At 54.2% G+C, this 16,166-nt stretch overlaps 8 protein-coding genes across 8 annotated transcripts; 2 read left to right on the top strand and 6 right to left on the bottom strand.

Moving 5' to 3' along the window:
- Positions 1 to 416: 416 nt before the first annotated feature.
- Positions 417 to 2,099, top strand: BO72DRAFT_376177 (alpha/beta-hydrolase; the record flags this gene model as incomplete). Its single annotated transcript, XM_040941203.1, has 2 exons — positions 417 to 1,819; positions 1,868 to 2,099. The coding sequence occupies 2 exons, from the start codon at positions 417 to 419 to the stop codon at positions 2,097 to 2,099; spliced, it is 1,635 nt and encodes a 544-aa protein (XP_040802027.1).
- Positions 2,100 to 2,539: 440 nt separating this feature from the next.
- Positions 2,540 to 3,737, bottom strand: BO72DRAFT_376341 (oleate delta-12 desaturase; the record flags this gene model as incomplete). Its single annotated transcript, XM_040941212.1, has 2 exons — positions 2,540 to 2,913; positions 2,966 to 3,737. Coding segments are annotated over 2 exons (1,146 nt in total), but the record flags the coding sequence as incomplete, so codon positions are not given.
- A 410-nt stretch (positions 3,738 to 4,147) lies between these two features.
- On the top strand, positions 4,148 to 4,902 carry BO72DRAFT_83644 (uncharacterized protein). The gene is made up of 2 exons (XM_040950764.1): positions 4,148 to 4,275; positions 4,329 to 4,902. The coding sequence occupies exon 2, from the start codon at positions 4,455 to 4,457 to the stop codon at positions 4,845 to 4,847; it is 393 nt and encodes a 130-aa protein (XP_040802025.1). The 5' UTR covers positions 4,148 to 4,275; positions 4,329 to 4,454; the 3' UTR covers positions 4,848 to 4,902.
- On the bottom strand, positions 4,865 to 6,843 carry BO72DRAFT_83622 (alkyl/aryl-sulfatase). Its single transcript, XM_040950763.1, has one exon. It carries the CDS (start codon positions 6,694 to 6,696, stop codon positions 4,882 to 4,884), a length of 1,815 nt encoding a protein of 604 aa, XP_040802024.1. The 5' UTR covers positions 6,697 to 6,843; the 3' UTR covers positions 4,865 to 4,881.
- Positions 6,844 to 7,796: 953 nt separating this feature from the next.
- On the bottom strand, positions 7,797 to 8,739 carry BO72DRAFT_495543 (uncharacterized protein; the record flags this gene model as incomplete). The annotated part of the gene is made up of 3 exons (XM_040948550.1): positions 7,797 to 8,319; positions 8,401 to 8,549; positions 8,611 to 8,739. The coding sequence occupies 3 exons, from the start codon at positions 8,737 to 8,739 to the stop codon at positions 7,797 to 7,799; spliced, it is 801 nt and encodes a 266-aa protein (XP_040802023.1).
- Positions 8,740 to 9,014: 275 nt separating this feature from the next.
- Positions 9,015 to 10,232, bottom strand: BO72DRAFT_476976 (uncharacterized protein). Its single transcript, XM_040947408.1, has 5 exons — positions 10,016 to 10,232; positions 9,868 to 9,950; positions 9,555 to 9,803; positions 9,446 to 9,499; positions 9,015 to 9,267 (listed from the first exon to the last, which is right to left on the bottom strand). Exons 1-5 carry the CDS (start codon positions 10,164 to 10,166, stop codon positions 9,112 to 9,114), a joined length of 693 nt encoding a protein of 230 aa, XP_040802022.1. The 5' UTR covers positions 10,167 to 10,232; the 3' UTR covers positions 9,015 to 9,111.
- Positions 10,233 to 10,470: 238 nt separating this feature from the next.
- Positions 10,471 to 12,512, bottom strand: BO72DRAFT_83559 (MFS transporter). Its single transcript, XM_040950762.1, has 6 exons — positions 12,325 to 12,512; positions 11,840 to 12,253; positions 11,649 to 11,778; positions 11,342 to 11,587; positions 11,233 to 11,280; positions 10,471 to 11,179 (listed from the first exon to the last, which is right to left on the bottom strand). The coding sequence occupies exons 1-6, from the start codon at positions 12,388 to 12,390 to the stop codon at positions 10,608 to 10,610; spliced, it is 1,476 nt and encodes a 491-aa protein (XP_040802021.1). The 5' UTR covers positions 12,391 to 12,512; the 3' UTR covers positions 10,471 to 10,607.
- An 837-nt stretch (positions 12,513 to 13,349) lies between these two features.
- Positions 13,350 to 15,796, bottom strand: BO72DRAFT_376555 (Zn(II)2Cys6 transcription factor; the record flags this gene model as incomplete). Its single annotated transcript, XM_040941217.1, has 7 exons — positions 13,350 to 13,885; positions 13,952 to 14,233; positions 14,292 to 14,411; positions 14,462 to 15,042; positions 15,106 to 15,200; positions 15,250 to 15,517; positions 15,579 to 15,796. The coding sequence occupies 7 exons, from the start codon at positions 15,794 to 15,796 to the stop codon at positions 13,350 to 13,352; spliced, it is 2,100 nt and encodes a 699-aa protein (XP_040802020.1).
- Positions 15,797 to 16,166: the final 370 nt, after the last annotated feature.

Raw genomic sequence — 16,166 nt, 5'->3', positions numbered from 1 at the left:
GGTGCATCCCTTGGGTCGGCCAAATTTAGCTTTGCAGACTGCAGGTGGCACACATGGTTGCCTAGCCCATGGTTTCACATCCATGACCATACATGCAAGCATGAGGTGAAACAGGAGGAGCCATCGCTGTTGACATCTCACCCTAAGCATCCCCTGCACTTCCTGCAAAGCACCAGTGCAGTTCTCACAGAACTCTTATCTTATCGAGTTCCGGGGATCCGATCCGATCCCGGCGCCATGCTCGACTAATCCAACCAATGACATTACTGCCCGTAGGGATATCATCACGACATGAAAGCACCATTGCAGTAATCGAGGGGTCGACTGCCATATATTCATGCATTGCCTTCTCCATTGCAGCACCGCGCCGTCTCCTCGAAGTTCCAGACTCAGACTCATCGTCCCCGGCTGCAACCATGGGCAACAACATCTCCTACACCACGAGCGAAACCCATCTCCCCATCCCCAACACCGAACTGACAATCAAGGGCCTGCAAAATGGCACGCAGTCCCGGCGTTTCACCGGTATCCCCTTCGCCCAACCACCAGTGGGACCTCTGCGCTGGCGTAAACCCCAGCCCTTGTCCCTGTCGCAATTAGCCCAAGAATCATCAACCTTCGACGCCACCACCTTTGGCCCCGTCTGTCCACAAGCCAACTACTCCAAGTCGGTCAGCGAACACGTTCCAGTCCACACCTACAGCGAAGATTGCCTTCGCCTGAACATCTGGACGCCCGTGCCCGACCCCGCAACCCCGAACAAGAAGTACCCGGTGATGATCTGGTTCCACGGCGGATGGTTCCAGGTCGGGGACCCCAGCCAGGAATTCGGCATGGATCCGACCGAGCTCATCTCCACAGGAGGTCTGAACTGCGTCTTCGTCGCGGTGGGGTACCGTCTCAACATCTTCGGCTTCCTGGCCGGGGACGCCCTGCGCCAGGAATCCGGCGGCCGGGAGGTCGGAAACTACGGTCTCTGGGACCAACGGCTGGCGATTGAGTGGGTGCACGACAACATCGAGCACTTCGGGGGCGATCCGGAGAACCTCATCCTGTCCGGGCGGAGTGCGGGGGCTTACGCGGTGCAGGCGCAGGTGTTGTTCGACTTCCGCGCGGGGCCCGACGTGATCGACGCCCGGTCGCGGGATCGCTTTCGGCGGCTGGTCATGTACTCCAACGCCATCCCGACCCAGCCCAAGACCCCCGAGGACTGCCAGGCGCAGTTCGACGAGGTGTGCACGTACTTCGGAATCGGGGCGGAGGTCTCCGGCGAGGAGAAGCTGGCGCGCCTGCGCGGGATCGAGGCCACGGCGCTGTGCGACGCCATCATGACCCTCGAGCATCACACCTTCCGAGCGGTCACGGACGGCGTCTTCATCCAACCGGGGATCTTCGGGTACTTCCGGGACGGCTCGTTCGCGGCCGAGTTCAAGAGACGGGGTCTGCGCCTGTTCATCGGCGAGGTGCGCGACGAGAACACCCTCTACGCGGTGACGAACAGCCCCGACCCCAATCGGGAGTCGTTCCGGCTGCAGGTGGAGAATTATTATGCGCCGGCCACGACGGAGAGGTTGCTGCGGCATTATGAGCTGCCTCCAACGGATAAGAAAGAGGAGTGGCAGGCGGTATTTGGAAATCTCATCGCCGATGGCCAGGTGCGGGCGCCGTCACGGTTTCTGGCCAAGAATTTGCTGGACCACGGCGTGGGTGTCGACGACGTCTGGCGCTACCTGATTGCCTACCGGCTGTCGTTCATCACGGAGAAGGTCGCCCCGGCGTCGTTCGGAGTCAGCCATGCGATGGACAGGCCGATCTGGAAGTAAGTCTTTCCCGCACTCGTGTAGTCACGTCTTGTTGACCGAGTTAGCTACTCGACAATGCACGGCCCGACCCCGGAGGAGAAAGTGTTGCTGGATACTTGGATCCGGGACCTGGCTGCTTTCGTGAACAACGAGGAGGGTTACTCCTATGGCACACACGTCGCGGATGAGTATAAGGTGATGACTGCAGAGGGCAAGATCGAAATTCAGAAAGATGTCAGGTGGGAGCCATTGCTCAAACTGATGGATGTTTTCTCTGGGTTGGAGGGGGCTGCCTAGTTTGCCGCTGGGTGGTGGCTTCAGTCTCATCTCCGCAGGGAAATGGCCGCTGACCGCCCGGAGCTCTAGGCAATCGGCCACTGCCCAGCATCAGCAAAAAGCTCGCTTTGAGAGCATAAGTAGTGCCAGGATCTCAATGAGCTTCGATTCTGGTAAAGTCAAATAGTCAGCAAGGCAGTATTCCTATTCCTATTGTAGCCGTGCTATTCGTCCGCACGGCGGAAGTGCAATTCAGAGGTGGAATCAACTACAATAGACTGAGAGTAGTTGTAGCAAGCCATTCGACGCTAGAGTAGAGTATGAGTTCTAAATTCGGCAAATGTTCCCAGATGCCATTCTATAGTCTATCAGTCTATCTATATACAGATGTATATCTAGGAGAATCATGACGCGCGATGAGGATTTAGCCGCATCATCGAACAGACAGATCCAACTCTGAACTATTTTCTCTCATCGGCGAGGACAAAGTGAAAGACACCAGGCGCCTCGCTCTTGCCACTTCCTTTGTCGGACACATAGATGCACTTTCTGAAAGTCGTCATGAGAGAGTACAAGAAGCTCTCCTGCTTTTCCTCGTGGTAGTTGGCGCCGAGCATGGGCTGGATGGCCTTGGTAGCCTTCTCCGCGTGGTAGAAGGGAATGCGGCTGAACAAGTGGTGAACAACGTGATAGTCAATGATCTCGTGGAAGAAGTGACGGCCGATGAAGCCAATGCTGCGGTCGATCGTGGCCAGAGCGCCCTTGGTGTAGGTCCAGGTCTCGGCACTGTAGTGAGGAACGGCAGGGTGGGTGTGCTGGAGGTACGTGATGGCAACTAGTACTGTCAGTGTGCTGGATTGGTCGGACACATTATAAGGTGTACTCACTCAGCCAGTGGTGAACCCAGAGGTAGGGGATCACGTATAGGAGAACAACGTTCCAGCCTCCGATCTGGGTAGAGGCATAGTACAGAACAGATCCCATGATGAGCAGACCCAAATCAGACAGCGCAATGCTGACCCACTGAGCGCGAGTGAAGATAGGGCCGAAGGGGTTGAAGTGGCTGGAGATGCCCTTCAGAGGACGGTTCTCGGGCAAACTCTTCGGGCCAGCGGTGACGTTGAGAAAGAGGTACAGCTGCCAGCCCATGAGCTGGTGACCGATGAGCTGGACGAAAGAGACGATCGGGGTCTCCTCAGTCAAGTGCTTCAACTGCTCGATGCGCACGTTCTTCTTCTTGGCCAACTGCGAGTCGGTCCAGGGCACGAAGACGGTATCCTTCTCCATGTGACCGGTGTAACGGTGGTGGCGAGCATGGGTGATCTTCCAGGAGAAGTAAGGCACCATCAAGAAAGAGTGAAGGGCCCAGCCGACAAAGTCGTTCAGCTTCTGGTGGCGGGAGAAAGCACCATGGCCGCACTCATGGGCCAAAATCCAGAGTCCCGTGCCAACACAGCCCTGGAAGAAGCCATAGACAGCCCAGGCAATGATTCGCAGCTCCAATGTAGGGAGGAGGTAGATGTGGAAGGCAGCGTAGGTCAGGATAGCGCAGTAGAGGATGTCACGGGCAACGTAGAGGAGGGAGGTGACGGCCGAGGAGTCGAAGCATTCCTTGGGAATAGCATCTTTGAGGTCTTTCAGATTGGGAACGGTGTCATCTTCGACTTCCTGCGAAAAGTGTCAATGGCTTTCTTTTTCTTTTCGGAAGCATACACTTTGGTCATACATACCACCACCGTCACAATAGGCTCCTTCTTGCGCAGTTCGGTCAAAGTCATCTTTGCAGACTATGAATCCCACCAAATATCACACTGAGGGAATTGAATTGTGCGAAAGAAAAGCCGTGTGCAGCTTTCCGAATTTTTGTAGGAAAACCATAATGAATAGGGTCAGTGATCAGCGGCCACTGAGGAGACCCAATTAGGCGCATCGTGTTCCTGGCTTCTTCTGGAAGGCCTCTCGCCACACCTATGAGAAAGCTCCGGTGGAACCACGGAACGGTGTCAGATTCTGTATCCACGCTAACTGTCAATATCTCGGCGCCCCCTGAGTGGCTGCATTCCTTTCTGAGACTGAGAAATCGCAGAAACGGCCTGTCGTGGTTTGCTCCGCCGGTCTAATTCGAGGCCCTCCCACGGATTTTGCCCGTGCACACTGTGGAGGTCGGATTCCCAACAGTTTCAAAGGGGAATCGGATCTGGAGAAAACTTAGATTTGGGAACGACTCTGCGAGAAAACAGGGATATTTTCCTTGCTCAAGCTGGGGTTATCGATAAGCTCTGGAAATTCCATGCAAAAGGGGAACTCAATTAACCCCTCCAGGCTGTCCCCTGAATGTGATAGATTTGCGGGCTATAGATAGACCAGAAGTAAGGGATGCAAGCCTGCAATGGAAGGCCATCCATCCTCCTCCACCGCCCTCGCATCCCCCCAATCCCTTTTGAGTTTAGCCTCTCGTTTTCTGCCTTAAGGTTTTTTTTGGTAGTTTTTAGTTTCAACGTTTTTTCTTTCTCAACAATTTTTAGCGAGTCGTCAATCTTCGACTGGTATCTTTCTTATTTTTTCTTCTCGGCCGTCTGCATACCGTCTGCATCTCGTCTTAGGGCTTCTCGAGACACGGGACAATTCAATCTTCGCCTATTGGCCAGCACTATTGTATTGGTCTTGCCCTTGCGGCATAAACTCGGGATTTGCATGACTTCTGACGAAGTACGGAGTATGTACACCGCCGGAAGAGTCTTCAGTAGATACTCCGAGCATGCCCATTGAATCTTGGCCATATAGTCCCACTTGCATGGCCTTCTTATGCTGTCAAATCCAAGAACCTCGACAGCAATTGAAGCTCCCCTTCGTAGTTCAGCTCCCCAAGATCTTTGCCGCTAAGAACTGCGCCCAGCTGCTGCTTTGTGACAAACATCGTAAAACCAGCAGCCTCTGGTTTCGCTGGTTCGGTAGTGACCCGGCTGGTCAACACGCCGTTGCTCACAATCAACCTCCACCAGCTCCCCGTGTCTTTCACGTGAAAATCCATGATAAAGGACTCCGTGGCAGCCCGAGGCCCATGGAGTCGGACGGAGAGTAGACTGAGCCACTGCTCCACCGACTGATGGGGGTTTAGCTCCCGAGCCGCCAGCCCCGGACTGTGGCGCTGGGAATCGCCTCCTCCCTGGCGGAGGTCCAGCGCCCCGGTAAGGTAGAAGTTCCTCCACGTCGAGTTCTCCGCGCTGTAACCGAGGCGCTCGAACACGGAAGCCAAAGCCAATCGGGCCTGTTCATGTGTCGGATCCAGCGCGACCGCATGTCCCAAGAGCGTAGCGGCGAAACGACGATCTCCCTCCCGCGCGTACGTCTCAGCTTTCTGAACCACCGCCTCGATGCCGCCCATGCAGTCGACATAACGTCTTGCGTTTTCCACGGGCGGATGCTCCCAGAGATGGGCCGGGTTGCCGTCAAACCACCCCATGTAACGCTGGTAGATACCTTTGACATTGTGGCTGACGGACCCGTAAAACCCTTGTGCGTGCCAGGCCCGCTGCAGCGCGGGTGGGAGAGCCAGGGTCTCGGCGATTTCGATCCCCGTCAGACCCGTATTCATCATCCGCACAGTCTGATCATGGAGATATCCATACAAATCTCGTTGCTCCGCGATCAGTTGCTGGATCTCCTTGCGACCCCAGGTCGGCCAGTTGTGACCCGCGCACAACACGTCGGATTGCTCCCCGAACCAGACAAGCGACTCGTCCAGGTACCGCGCCCATGCCTTCGCATCCCGGACCAGCGCCCCCCGCAGGGTGATGATGTTATGCAAGGAATGCGTGGCGCACTCTGCGATGTACAGCGCCCGATGATCCGGGAAAAAGAAGTTCATCTCCGATGGCGCCTCCGTCTCCGGGACGAGCTGGAAGCGGATGCGCACCCCATCGACGACCCTCTCCTCCCCAGTTGCGGTGATGTGCTGGTTCGGCGGGATCAGCGAGGGCGTTCCCGTCGAAACCGCCATCCCAATGCCGCAGCCAATCTGTCCCTCGGGACTCTTGGGCAGCCGCGTCCCGTACATGAAGGCCGCCCGCCGACGCATCGCCGCTCCCACATAGATGTTCTCGCTCGTCGCTTCCTCCATGAACCCCTCGGGCGCGAGGATAGGCAACGGTCTCGCCTCATCTGGCGACGTGACGACCCCGCGAGCGCCGCCAAAATGGTCGATGTGCGAGTGTGAGTAGATCACCCCGGTCACCGGCCGGTCCCCGCGGTGGCTCCGATATAAAGTCAACGCGGCGTGGGCGCATTCCACCGAGGTCAGAGGATCAATAACGATCACGCCCTTAAGGCCCTCGACGATGGTCATATTCGCCAAATCGAACCCGCGAACTTGGTAGATCCCTTGCGTCACTTCGAAGAGTCCTTGCACGGAGGCCAGTTGACCCTGGCGCCAGAGCTTCAAATTGGCCGTCTCCGGGCATTCGGAGTTGTGTAGGAAGGCGTACGCCTCATTGTTGTAGACAATCCGCCCGTCCGAGCTGCGGATGATGCATGGCTCGAGCCCGGCAACGAAGCCTCGGGTGGCATTCTCGAAGTCGGTTCTGTCGGCGAAGTCGGGCTGGATGGGTGGAGAGGACATGGTGTTCACATTTGGTCGTCACAAGACTCAGTAGTGCGTCGGAGATTTATAGGAAACCACAACATTGCTGCGAAGGTTCCTTTGTTCCTTTGTTGTGCGTGACCGCGGCAGTAATTGACGTTGGTCGCGATGGCGATGTGATGATCCGGGGCTGCGGTTCTATCCCGGCTATACATGTTGCGGCCGAACCCCGATCGGGAATCGGCGTTAAGTTGCAGTGCTACGGAAAGTGCTGGTCACCTGACCGCAAACAAATAGTATTTCCGGCCATGGTCAAAGTAGTACTTGCCAGTAATATGAGCGAGCTACCTTAAAAGAAAGCAATCTGGAGGATATCTTCAGAATGGCAGAGCTTGTCTGTCTTCTGTACTACTCCGCGCTCGCGAAAACAGCAGAGGAAGCCCACTATGTCGGCCCGAGTACATGCGGTTGCTAAACACCCAAACCAGTTCACAGAATCAGACTCCGTCCGTAATCGGTCATTGACCGTTTCGTGCAATATTCAAGAGCAATTATGGAGAGCGCGTTACTAGATAGCCTAATTGTCTTGGAAGTGATCGGTTATGGAGGGAACGCAGTGCCCAGCAAGCTAGATTGCGGAACATGCAGCGCACGGATAACTATGAGATATCCCTTTTCATTCGGGAAAGTTCAGGAAGAGCCCATTGTTGCACCCATTCGCATTCAATGATTCCCTTGGCAGCTGGCCGCTTCTCAGGGCCGAAGCCAGGCATATCTCTAATCATAGTGAGAAATGCAGACGTTTCGGCCTCTCCCATCGCTCGCAGGTTGAATTCTTGTCTTGGCTCAGAAAGAGGATGAAGGGGTTCTTCTAAACTACTGAGTGCTCTAGTAATCCTCTTGGAGGTGGTCGAAATAGAACCGGGCATGTTGAAAACTCTACTGTTCCAGCAATGCTACACATTTATCAGCCGTATATTATAGTCAAAGACTACCGGGAACTGCTTTTACTTCATAACCGGCAAATCCATGCCTTCAAATTATTCTCCAGTTACAACATAGTCTCACTAACATAAGCAACCGTCTGCAAGCGCAACCTCCGAACGAAGATCCATCCCTACAGTAGCCCTCAACGACTCTCATAAAACAACAGCAGCAGCAAGCGCCACAGCCGCAACGCCTGCTACCACCATCGCCTCCCCGGTGATCAAAGGTCCGACACCCTGGCTCTTCGACGAGGTCACCGCGTTCGTCGACGTGGCGTGCCCCGTCCCGTTCGCCGAGCCAGTACCCGTACCACCAGCAGTCCCAGTAGTCATTCCACCCCCCGAAGTATGGTTCTTGGCACTCGAGCCCGAAGGCCCCGCCGCGTGGGGAACCGTCACAGTGGCCGTGGGGACCGACGAGCTGAACAGCGTGAACACCTCGTCGGTGGTCGCCGTAGCCGTAGCCGTAGCCGTCACGGCGTCACCAGCGGTAGCGGTGATGGTCACCGGGAAGCGCGTGAGGTTCTGGGTGACGAGGGCGTAGCCGGCGGCTTGGTCGATCGCACTCCACGTTTCGTGGTGGGCGTGCATCGGGGACCCCTGGATGTGGGTGGTCTGGGTGCAGGTGACCAGGGGCGAGTTGTCGAAGGCGCAGATGATGGATTCGTAGCCGATGCTTTTGGTCGGCGGGTTAGACAGAGTGTGTGAAGATAAGTAGACAGGCAGCCAGCTAGCCAGCCAGCCAGGCAAGACTCACAAATCGTCCCTCGTGGCGGTGCTGAAGACTTGGGTCGTGGATGGCTCGGCTATGACGGTCACGTCGGCGGCCAGGCTGCATCCTGATGTCACCGGGTTCGTTTGCTGGGGGGTCACGCAGGTAACGAGGTAGGTGGTTTCGTCCGCGTTCTGGGATAAGGGGAGTTAGCATATCGGTGGATAGGTGGGCACGGGAAACGAAGGGACTCACTTCGCCCGCGACGGACGCGACGAGGCCTTCGGTCTGCGGTTCCATGATACCAATGAACATATCGGTCACGGTCGCCTGGGCGGCAATGAGCCCAGCCAGGAGCAGGACGAGAAGGGTCTTGAGGATCATGATTGCGTTGTGAGAAGGTTAGTTGGACTATGTGGAAGATGTGAAGAACGAAGCACGATGAATTGGTCAGATGGGTTGTGCGTGAACGATAGATATGAGCAGAGGATGGTGACGAGAGGCGGTTTGGACAAGAGGCGGAGGGAGGCTGGAGGAGTGAATGTGTTACTCAGACCGGCAGTGTCATACCTCCAGGCTAGTCGGTGTACCTGCTTGACTTAGCAGGGGAGCAAATATCACCGACCACAACTGGAGTATGCTGAATATTGCTCAACGTACTGGATGCAGTGAATGATCCAGAACAGTCTGAGCGTCTATTCTCACGACTACTGGCTTGATTGATTAATCATGTATAAACCCTTCTAAGTACTCCCTTCATCGGCAAAGGTCTTCAAAATGGGCAGTCTTATTAGCCAGGACACCCGTGTACAGCTGCTGTCCGTTCTTCTTGAGCCCAGTTATAATAGCCTGTCCTTCACTGCTTGTAACCCACTGGGCAAACCTGTCCGCCATCTTGGCGTTTGCGGCCCCCTTGCCAACGAGATGTGGGCAGGGTTGAGCAAAGGGTCGAGCAAAGGGTCACCGGAACTGTCGGTACCCGCCTTATAGATGGCCGTCTGGCTCTACAGATCCTCTGAGATTGTGAGTTAGGTGCCGCAATCCGTAACGGTGTACTCCTCCAGAAGGTTGGCGGCGGTCAGCGCCTAACAAAATAAGCGATGTACTGACGGTACCACGTGGAGTATGTCGTCGTCCATGGAACCTAGTAGCTGGGAGATGAGCATCGGTGCGACCACAGCGGGACTGGAGCAACGTACCTGTTCAATGCCAATCCAGAGGTCGGATTCCTTGATGTTGGTGGCGGACTTGTCATACCGTGAGAGGAACATGGTACCAACAGGGGCGCCGCCGTTCTTGGCCGCGGTGTAGAGGCTGGAGAACATGGTCAAGATGTCGTCGGTCTTGTTCAGTCGAACTGGGTTGGAGTGAGGGTCAACCAGCAGAAAGTGGTCGCGCCAGGCGTACCAGGCAGGGCCCTTGGCCACGCTCTGTCGGATGGCAAGCGACTGGGCGGCGGGATTGTGGGTAATGCCCATGTCCACAGTGTCGTCCTTCAGGTGATATATGGACTGTTGTGTCACTCTTGTACCAGGCGACCTTGAATGGTGCAGAACCGGTTTCCATGCTCGCCTTGATGAAATCATCTGCAAGGGCTGTGACAAGATGATGGGTTAGTCAACTAGGAATTGCTATGGGCGACTTCGTAGCATCTACTGACCCTCAATAAATCCACTTTGCCCACCACCGCCATTCCAAATGCGAAGCTTCACATCGATAGCAGAATTGCAGCCTCCGTTGTACAATGCAGTCGGCTCGACGGCGATGGCCAAAGTAGCTAGTGCTCCGAGTAGCGTATTATGGTAGATCATTCGGAGAATCTGGATGCAGAAAAGTAAGTATAATGACCGGTGCTTGATTCCTGCTTCCACTTGTCACTGGAGCAGCACCACGGCGAAGCGAATCAGAAAAGCAATCTTAGACAAGCTGAAGATGATTGAAAGATCGAATGACAGTGCATTCAGAAGCGCATGCGAACGAACTTCTGACCGCGAGAGAAGGATGAGATCCGGGTGCACGCTAAGCCCTTTTCGAGTCCTCCTTCTCCTACCAGCCTCAATCCTCAGGCAAGTCATTACCTGAATATCATTACAGCTCGAAATGTATCCTTTCTCTGCTTTACTGATGCAATCAACTTGGTCCCTAAACCCACAATCTATGTTGCCACTCTATCATTCGTCATTAAGCATTACTCTATCAATCATCTTCCGATCTAAGCTTCATAACATCATGACATCATGTCCCTCCATCCCCTAAACCACCTCCACAGGAGTAGCAGGCCTAGTCGCCATCATTTCCTCCTTGCGCCTCCTCTCATCCTCCATCAACCGCTGACAGAACGGACTCTTCCTCCGAATCCACTCGCCCTTGTAGATGAACATCACCGGAATGGGGATACACGCCAGACTCGCGAATCCCAGGATCGACGTCGCCCACCCCACGCTCAATGCAGAGTACATAGGGTCGGCCGCCAGCGGGAACACTGCACCGAGGATACTTCTGGTGATGAGCGAGGCAGACAGCGCGCTCGCGGAGTAGATCTTGTACGCGTCGGTGACATACGTCAGGAGCGAGATGAAGAGGATCTGATAGCCGACGCCGAAGAACAACCCGGAAAGCACCGGGACCAGCCAATAGACGTGGCGGTCGGCCGTCCAAGCAAGCCAGAAAAGACTGATGGTGAGACAGGGGCCACCGATCAGGCAGATCGGCAGGCGCTGGTACTCCGGGATCGTCGTCCACTTCTTGCCCTGGGCTTTGGCTTTTTCGTAATAGATGTCGTAGTAAAGAGAGATGAGGCCGGATGAGGCCGCGCCAATGCCAACTGTGTTTTTTTGTCAATACCATAAACGCAGGTGGGACTTGCAAGCATCATACTGGGTAGAAAGCAGAGTGAAGTCTGCTGCACATTAAAGCCATAGGTTCCTGTATCGCATCATTATTATACCATTCATCGATCGAGAAAAGATATTTCGAAGTGCTTTACCTTCAAAAATGATCGGGTATGCTGCAAAGCAAAAGAAAATGAGAGCATAGGCGAATGAGATATAAAGAGCACTGAACAGGATAATAGGCTCGAAGATGACCATAGTGATAGGTCTGGTGAAGATCTCAAGAAGGCTGGAGTTCACTTCCACCTTTTTCAATTCCAGCTGGGAGATGTAGCTGTCTGTCTTGAAGGTGCTGTTCAACTCCTTCACTTTCTTTTGGAGAATGACACGCGCAAAAGTCTCTGCTCGGCAGCCTGTCAGTATGCACAAAGTCTGTCGCAAGGCATATCACTGGAAACGTACCCGGAAGAAATAGGGCCCCGATCCAGCAGCTTCCAGCCAGTATCAGGTCGATGCGAAAGGTCCAACGCCAACCATATTGTGCGCTGCACCCCGACATGATTGGCCCCACAATCGGCCCGAAGCTTGCAGCCTGTTTCTCTCGGTCACTTTATGTCCAATTAACCCCAGCAAGGGGTGCCCGATCAACATACAGACATATAAAAGGTCATCACACGGCCACGGTTCCGAGGGTTCGAGAACATGTCCGCATAAACACCACCAACAACGGTCTGCGGTGCAGCACCCATCGCACCACATATGAACCGGAAGATCAATAGCGATGACCAATTCGGAGCGAAAGCACAGGCAAGTGTCGCTAGAACAAATACTGTAAAGCTTCCAAGTAGGACAGACTTGCGTCCAATGGTTTCACTCAGCGGACTGAATCCCAAGGGACCGACGACATATCCGATGAGAAAAACTCCCGTTGGCAGCACCTTTTGCGACCCGCCATCGACGCCAAAATCTTCCATGATATACGGGACCACATTGCTAGGCAAGGAAGACGATATTCCTGAATTCAGAACAAGGAACAACGCCGCGAGGACTGTATATATTTTTTTGGTCTGTTGGTTTGAAGCAATCGGTCAGCTCATGGAAGATGACACTGCGGGCACTGCACCCAAAACACACATACATGGCTCCAGTTGGTAGGATGTGCTATCGAGTCGTGATCGAAATCTACCACAATTTGGTCGTCCATGAATCGGGTCAACTGATATCCCTCTGTAAGCTTTGCACTCGGACCTTCTGAAAAGTCGGATAGAATTCGACCGTTGTTCCTAATATGCTTTTTATCTGCTATGTCGCATGAGAAGTGAACTCTGCAAGGGTGCGCTTCGAGCTCCTACCTGCAGCAACAAGTCTGGGTTCAAAACCCTCGACTACTGAATCTGAAGCCATAGTCTCTCGTGATAACAAGAGCAGTCGACCTCAAAAACGAATAATGCAAGTGAATCCGATTTGATTTGTGTATACCGTCATTCTTAGCCATTGCGGATAACGAGCGTTATATAGGCTTGTCACCTGCGGGACCCTACAGAGATGAGGTATCAGTGAGTCACGATAACAACGTAACTATGCAAGCATTGAGGCATTTTGATGGAGCTCTTGGCTTGGAGTATGTCTTGAATGCCCAATGGGAGACCTTGTTTACTCGGACCTTGTCAATCGCCAGACCGGGCCCGGTCCGGCCCCGGTGCAGCGGGATGCCCACACAACGGCCCCGACCTGGAGCCGGTTCACAGGTTCGATGTTGGCAACACAGTCTAGAACTTCGTGAGTCCAGAATTCTAAGAGCCCGTCATGCAGCACGCTAATGGCCCACTTCAAGGGACGATCACCGGACACCAGGGCACTTATGCAGAGAGTCCCAAGCCCGTTCTACAGCATTGGCTGGGACATGATCCATGTCCGGTTGGCGAGCCCACCGCAACTTTGTCGCAAAATTGTCTTCTCACTCGCATACCATTCTTGACTTTCTGTCGACATACAGATTATCGCATGTGAATTTCGACTGCGCGACAAGCGTGGCTTCCACAGACGTGTCAGGGATTACCTGTCTTTGTGCGGGCCACACATTTTATCGCCCATACATCACCATCACCTGCCCCCACATAAAGAATGTGCTGCTAGCCATAGTATGCTGTTTCATGTTGTCGGTTACTGCGGCATAGAAGGCATCGCAGGGAGGAAGTCGAATATGTCATTCTGCTCTTCTTCGAACAGCCCGAACGAATCTGCAATCGGGTGACATAGATTCCAGTTGGGAGCTTCCATTGGTCCTGGTGGCCGGGGTGGGAACTGCCTGGGAGGGGCAGATCTGTCAGTATTGGGTATCGAAAGCAGGTCGGTGTCTTTGACCCCTTGGTGAATCGTCTCCGTGGCTCCATAGCTGGGCTGCTCTGACGGTGCCGATGCAGACGACATGGGTACTTTAATGCCGTCCAGATTCTTGTTCGAAACCAGCTGCTCATCCACACGCCTACTATCCTCCTGGACATGGAAGCAATCGTCGCCCTGTCCGCGCTGGCTCGCGACAAGCGCGCGACCATAGTTGACAAAGATCGACACGGTCCGGTGGATATCCGGGTAGGGGGGTTGCTTCAGAAGGTCACATATGAGTTGGGCCCGTTCAAGGAGCAGGTCTTGATCAATCAAGTCTGGCCTCCATCTTGCGATTCGTAATGCGAATGTTGCTGTATGGGGTCAGATGTTCGGTGTCACCATGCACAACAGGGATTATGGCTGTTGGGACCACTCACTGACAAAGGCGATTGTCAAAGCTGGATATGTAGGAGTCCATGTCAATTGACATCGGTAGGATGTTTCTGATATGATCAAACCCAGTTGGTCCATGGTTGCTGAGGCAAGCGAGCGCCATAAGTGGGAAACATCCGGATCATCTGTTTCTGAGTCCGATTCGGTGCTGCCACACTGTAGCTTTTGGATCCGCGCCAACGATGCGCAAAATGCAAATATCCGAGCATAATTATGCATCAACTTGAGACTGCAGCGTTGAAATGCGCCCGCATGAAAGCCATTATCTTGAAGACACCTTCCGTCAGCGTCTCCAAGCATGTTGGTGCGGGAATGGAGCCTTACTATTATGAATTTCATCCCAGGTATTCCACCATGTCTGTAATCTTGCCATGACAGCCGGTAATTCGATGCCAACGATTTCGTGAATGGTCTTCGAGTTTTCGACAATCATCCGGAATTGGCCTAACAAGTTCAGAAAAAGAACCAAGAGGTAAAGTCAAGCGTGCACTTACTCCGAAGCTGGTGAATTTCAATGATACATATTGTGCGCATATCGCAAGGCAACGAAAGCGGGTAATCGAGGAATTTGCGTAGTTTCGTAGTATCAACAGCGTCAATTCTTGATTTCCGACCTGTGCCGGACGCGACATCCAGTTCGAGTGTGAAACTGATGAGCCAAGTCCTAGTCTGCCACACCAGCTTCCGCTCTTCCAGAGTGGCGGAGAGCGCACTCCGGGGTACATTCTGTTGTGAAAGCAAGGTGTCTAGCGACTTCTCGAGCCCCGAGTCAAGGGCAGTGCGTAGGATCAGCGCTGTGGAGAACCAGGTTTTCTCCGAGTAGGCCGCGAGCAGAACCATCCCCTGGACAGTTTCGACTTTGGTCGGTCGCTCGAAGAAACTGTCCTCGGCGAGTCTCTGTGCTTCATCCTGTAGTACCCGCTGGAGGTGGGTGTTGCTTCGGAGGTCGAGAACCGCCCGGCTGGCTATGTAGATCATGACCGAGAAGCAGAAGAGCGAGCGCGATCGGATCGAATCGAAGGTGTCCCGAATGGGGTCGAACAAGGCAAGGAAGTTCTTACTGCCGTTGAAGAACCTGGATTCGAGGGTCAACGTTGTCCTTGCTCGAGAGTGCTTGAGTGAATGCTATTCTACCTACCGTTCATACATCGACCGTGCCTGCTCCTCACTGATGATGCCTCGAGCGATGATATCACTTCTCAGGTCGGCCTTGTTCGAACTATCCATGAAGATCTGCTGGCGCGGTTAGCGACATGTGCTCTGTACTATGAGCGCGACTTACACTGCTGGACCCGAGCAGATTCACCGACATGGAGTGTACGACCGAGACGGGGGCAATCATGTCGTTGGGGCTTAACTGCTGGCTGCTGTCCTGACCGTGTTTCTCGGAGGCGCCTGGAGAGCGGAGGTCCCCAGAGTCAGGCAGGGAGTCGAGCGCACTGTCCAGCGCATTCTCCTGTACGACCGGGCCAGGCGAATATTCTGGCTCGCGGGTCGACGTTGTGCTGAACCCGGTTGGTTCATTCCACGGGGATCTTGCGATCTGCCGTCTACACATGACATGGAGTCAGCCCAGTACAATGCATCAGACACATTTCCGATTCCACCTACCGAGAGGGTCGGGGAGACTCGTGGCGCTGACTGCGCCGCCTTCCATCCACGATGGGATCGAGAACACAGTCGCGACCCGCGCTGCGACAGCGCGCACAGGGGACCTGACTGCGGGCGTCGCAACGCATTTTCTGTTTCCTGCACCAGCGACATGCTTTGAAGAAGCGCGGAGGGGCATTTCCCGACTGGAAGCGTAATTCTGAGATTCTCTCACTCATGATTGTGAATGCCAGCCAGCCTGAAGATGTAAGTTGGGGATTTCTCCGGCTCGGAATGGTTTGCGGGGAAAGTTTGCCAGTGGGAACGTGGAGAACAAATTACGGACCGGCTTCTCGGTGGGATTGGGCCGAGTTGCGCCTATGCTAGGCAAGTTCTTCCTTGGAGCCGAGTGGGGAATCAACAGACTGCCACTACTATCCAGGATCTTTACTGCAATTGTTCTTGACATCTGTGATTGAACTGGTATCCCACAACTTCAGTTGCCTTTCGGACTATACTGCACAGGAGGATTCATAATTACAACAGCCAGAAGTCCGGTACAATCACGTATTCCGGCAGGGCCATTACACTACCTAGTAATTCCCATGA

This window comes from Aspergillus fijiensis (genome assembly GCF_003184825.1).
Source record: "Aspergillus fijiensis CBS 313.89 unplaced genomic scaffold BO72scaffold_19, whole genome shotgun sequence".
In the NCBI taxonomy this organism is placed as follows: domain Eukaryota; kingdom Fungi; phylum Ascomycota; class Eurotiomycetes; order Eurotiales; family Aspergillaceae; genus Aspergillus; species Aspergillus fijiensis.
Note: the sequence above shows the minus strand (reverse complement) of the source record. Positions and strands in the feature narration are given on the sequence as shown.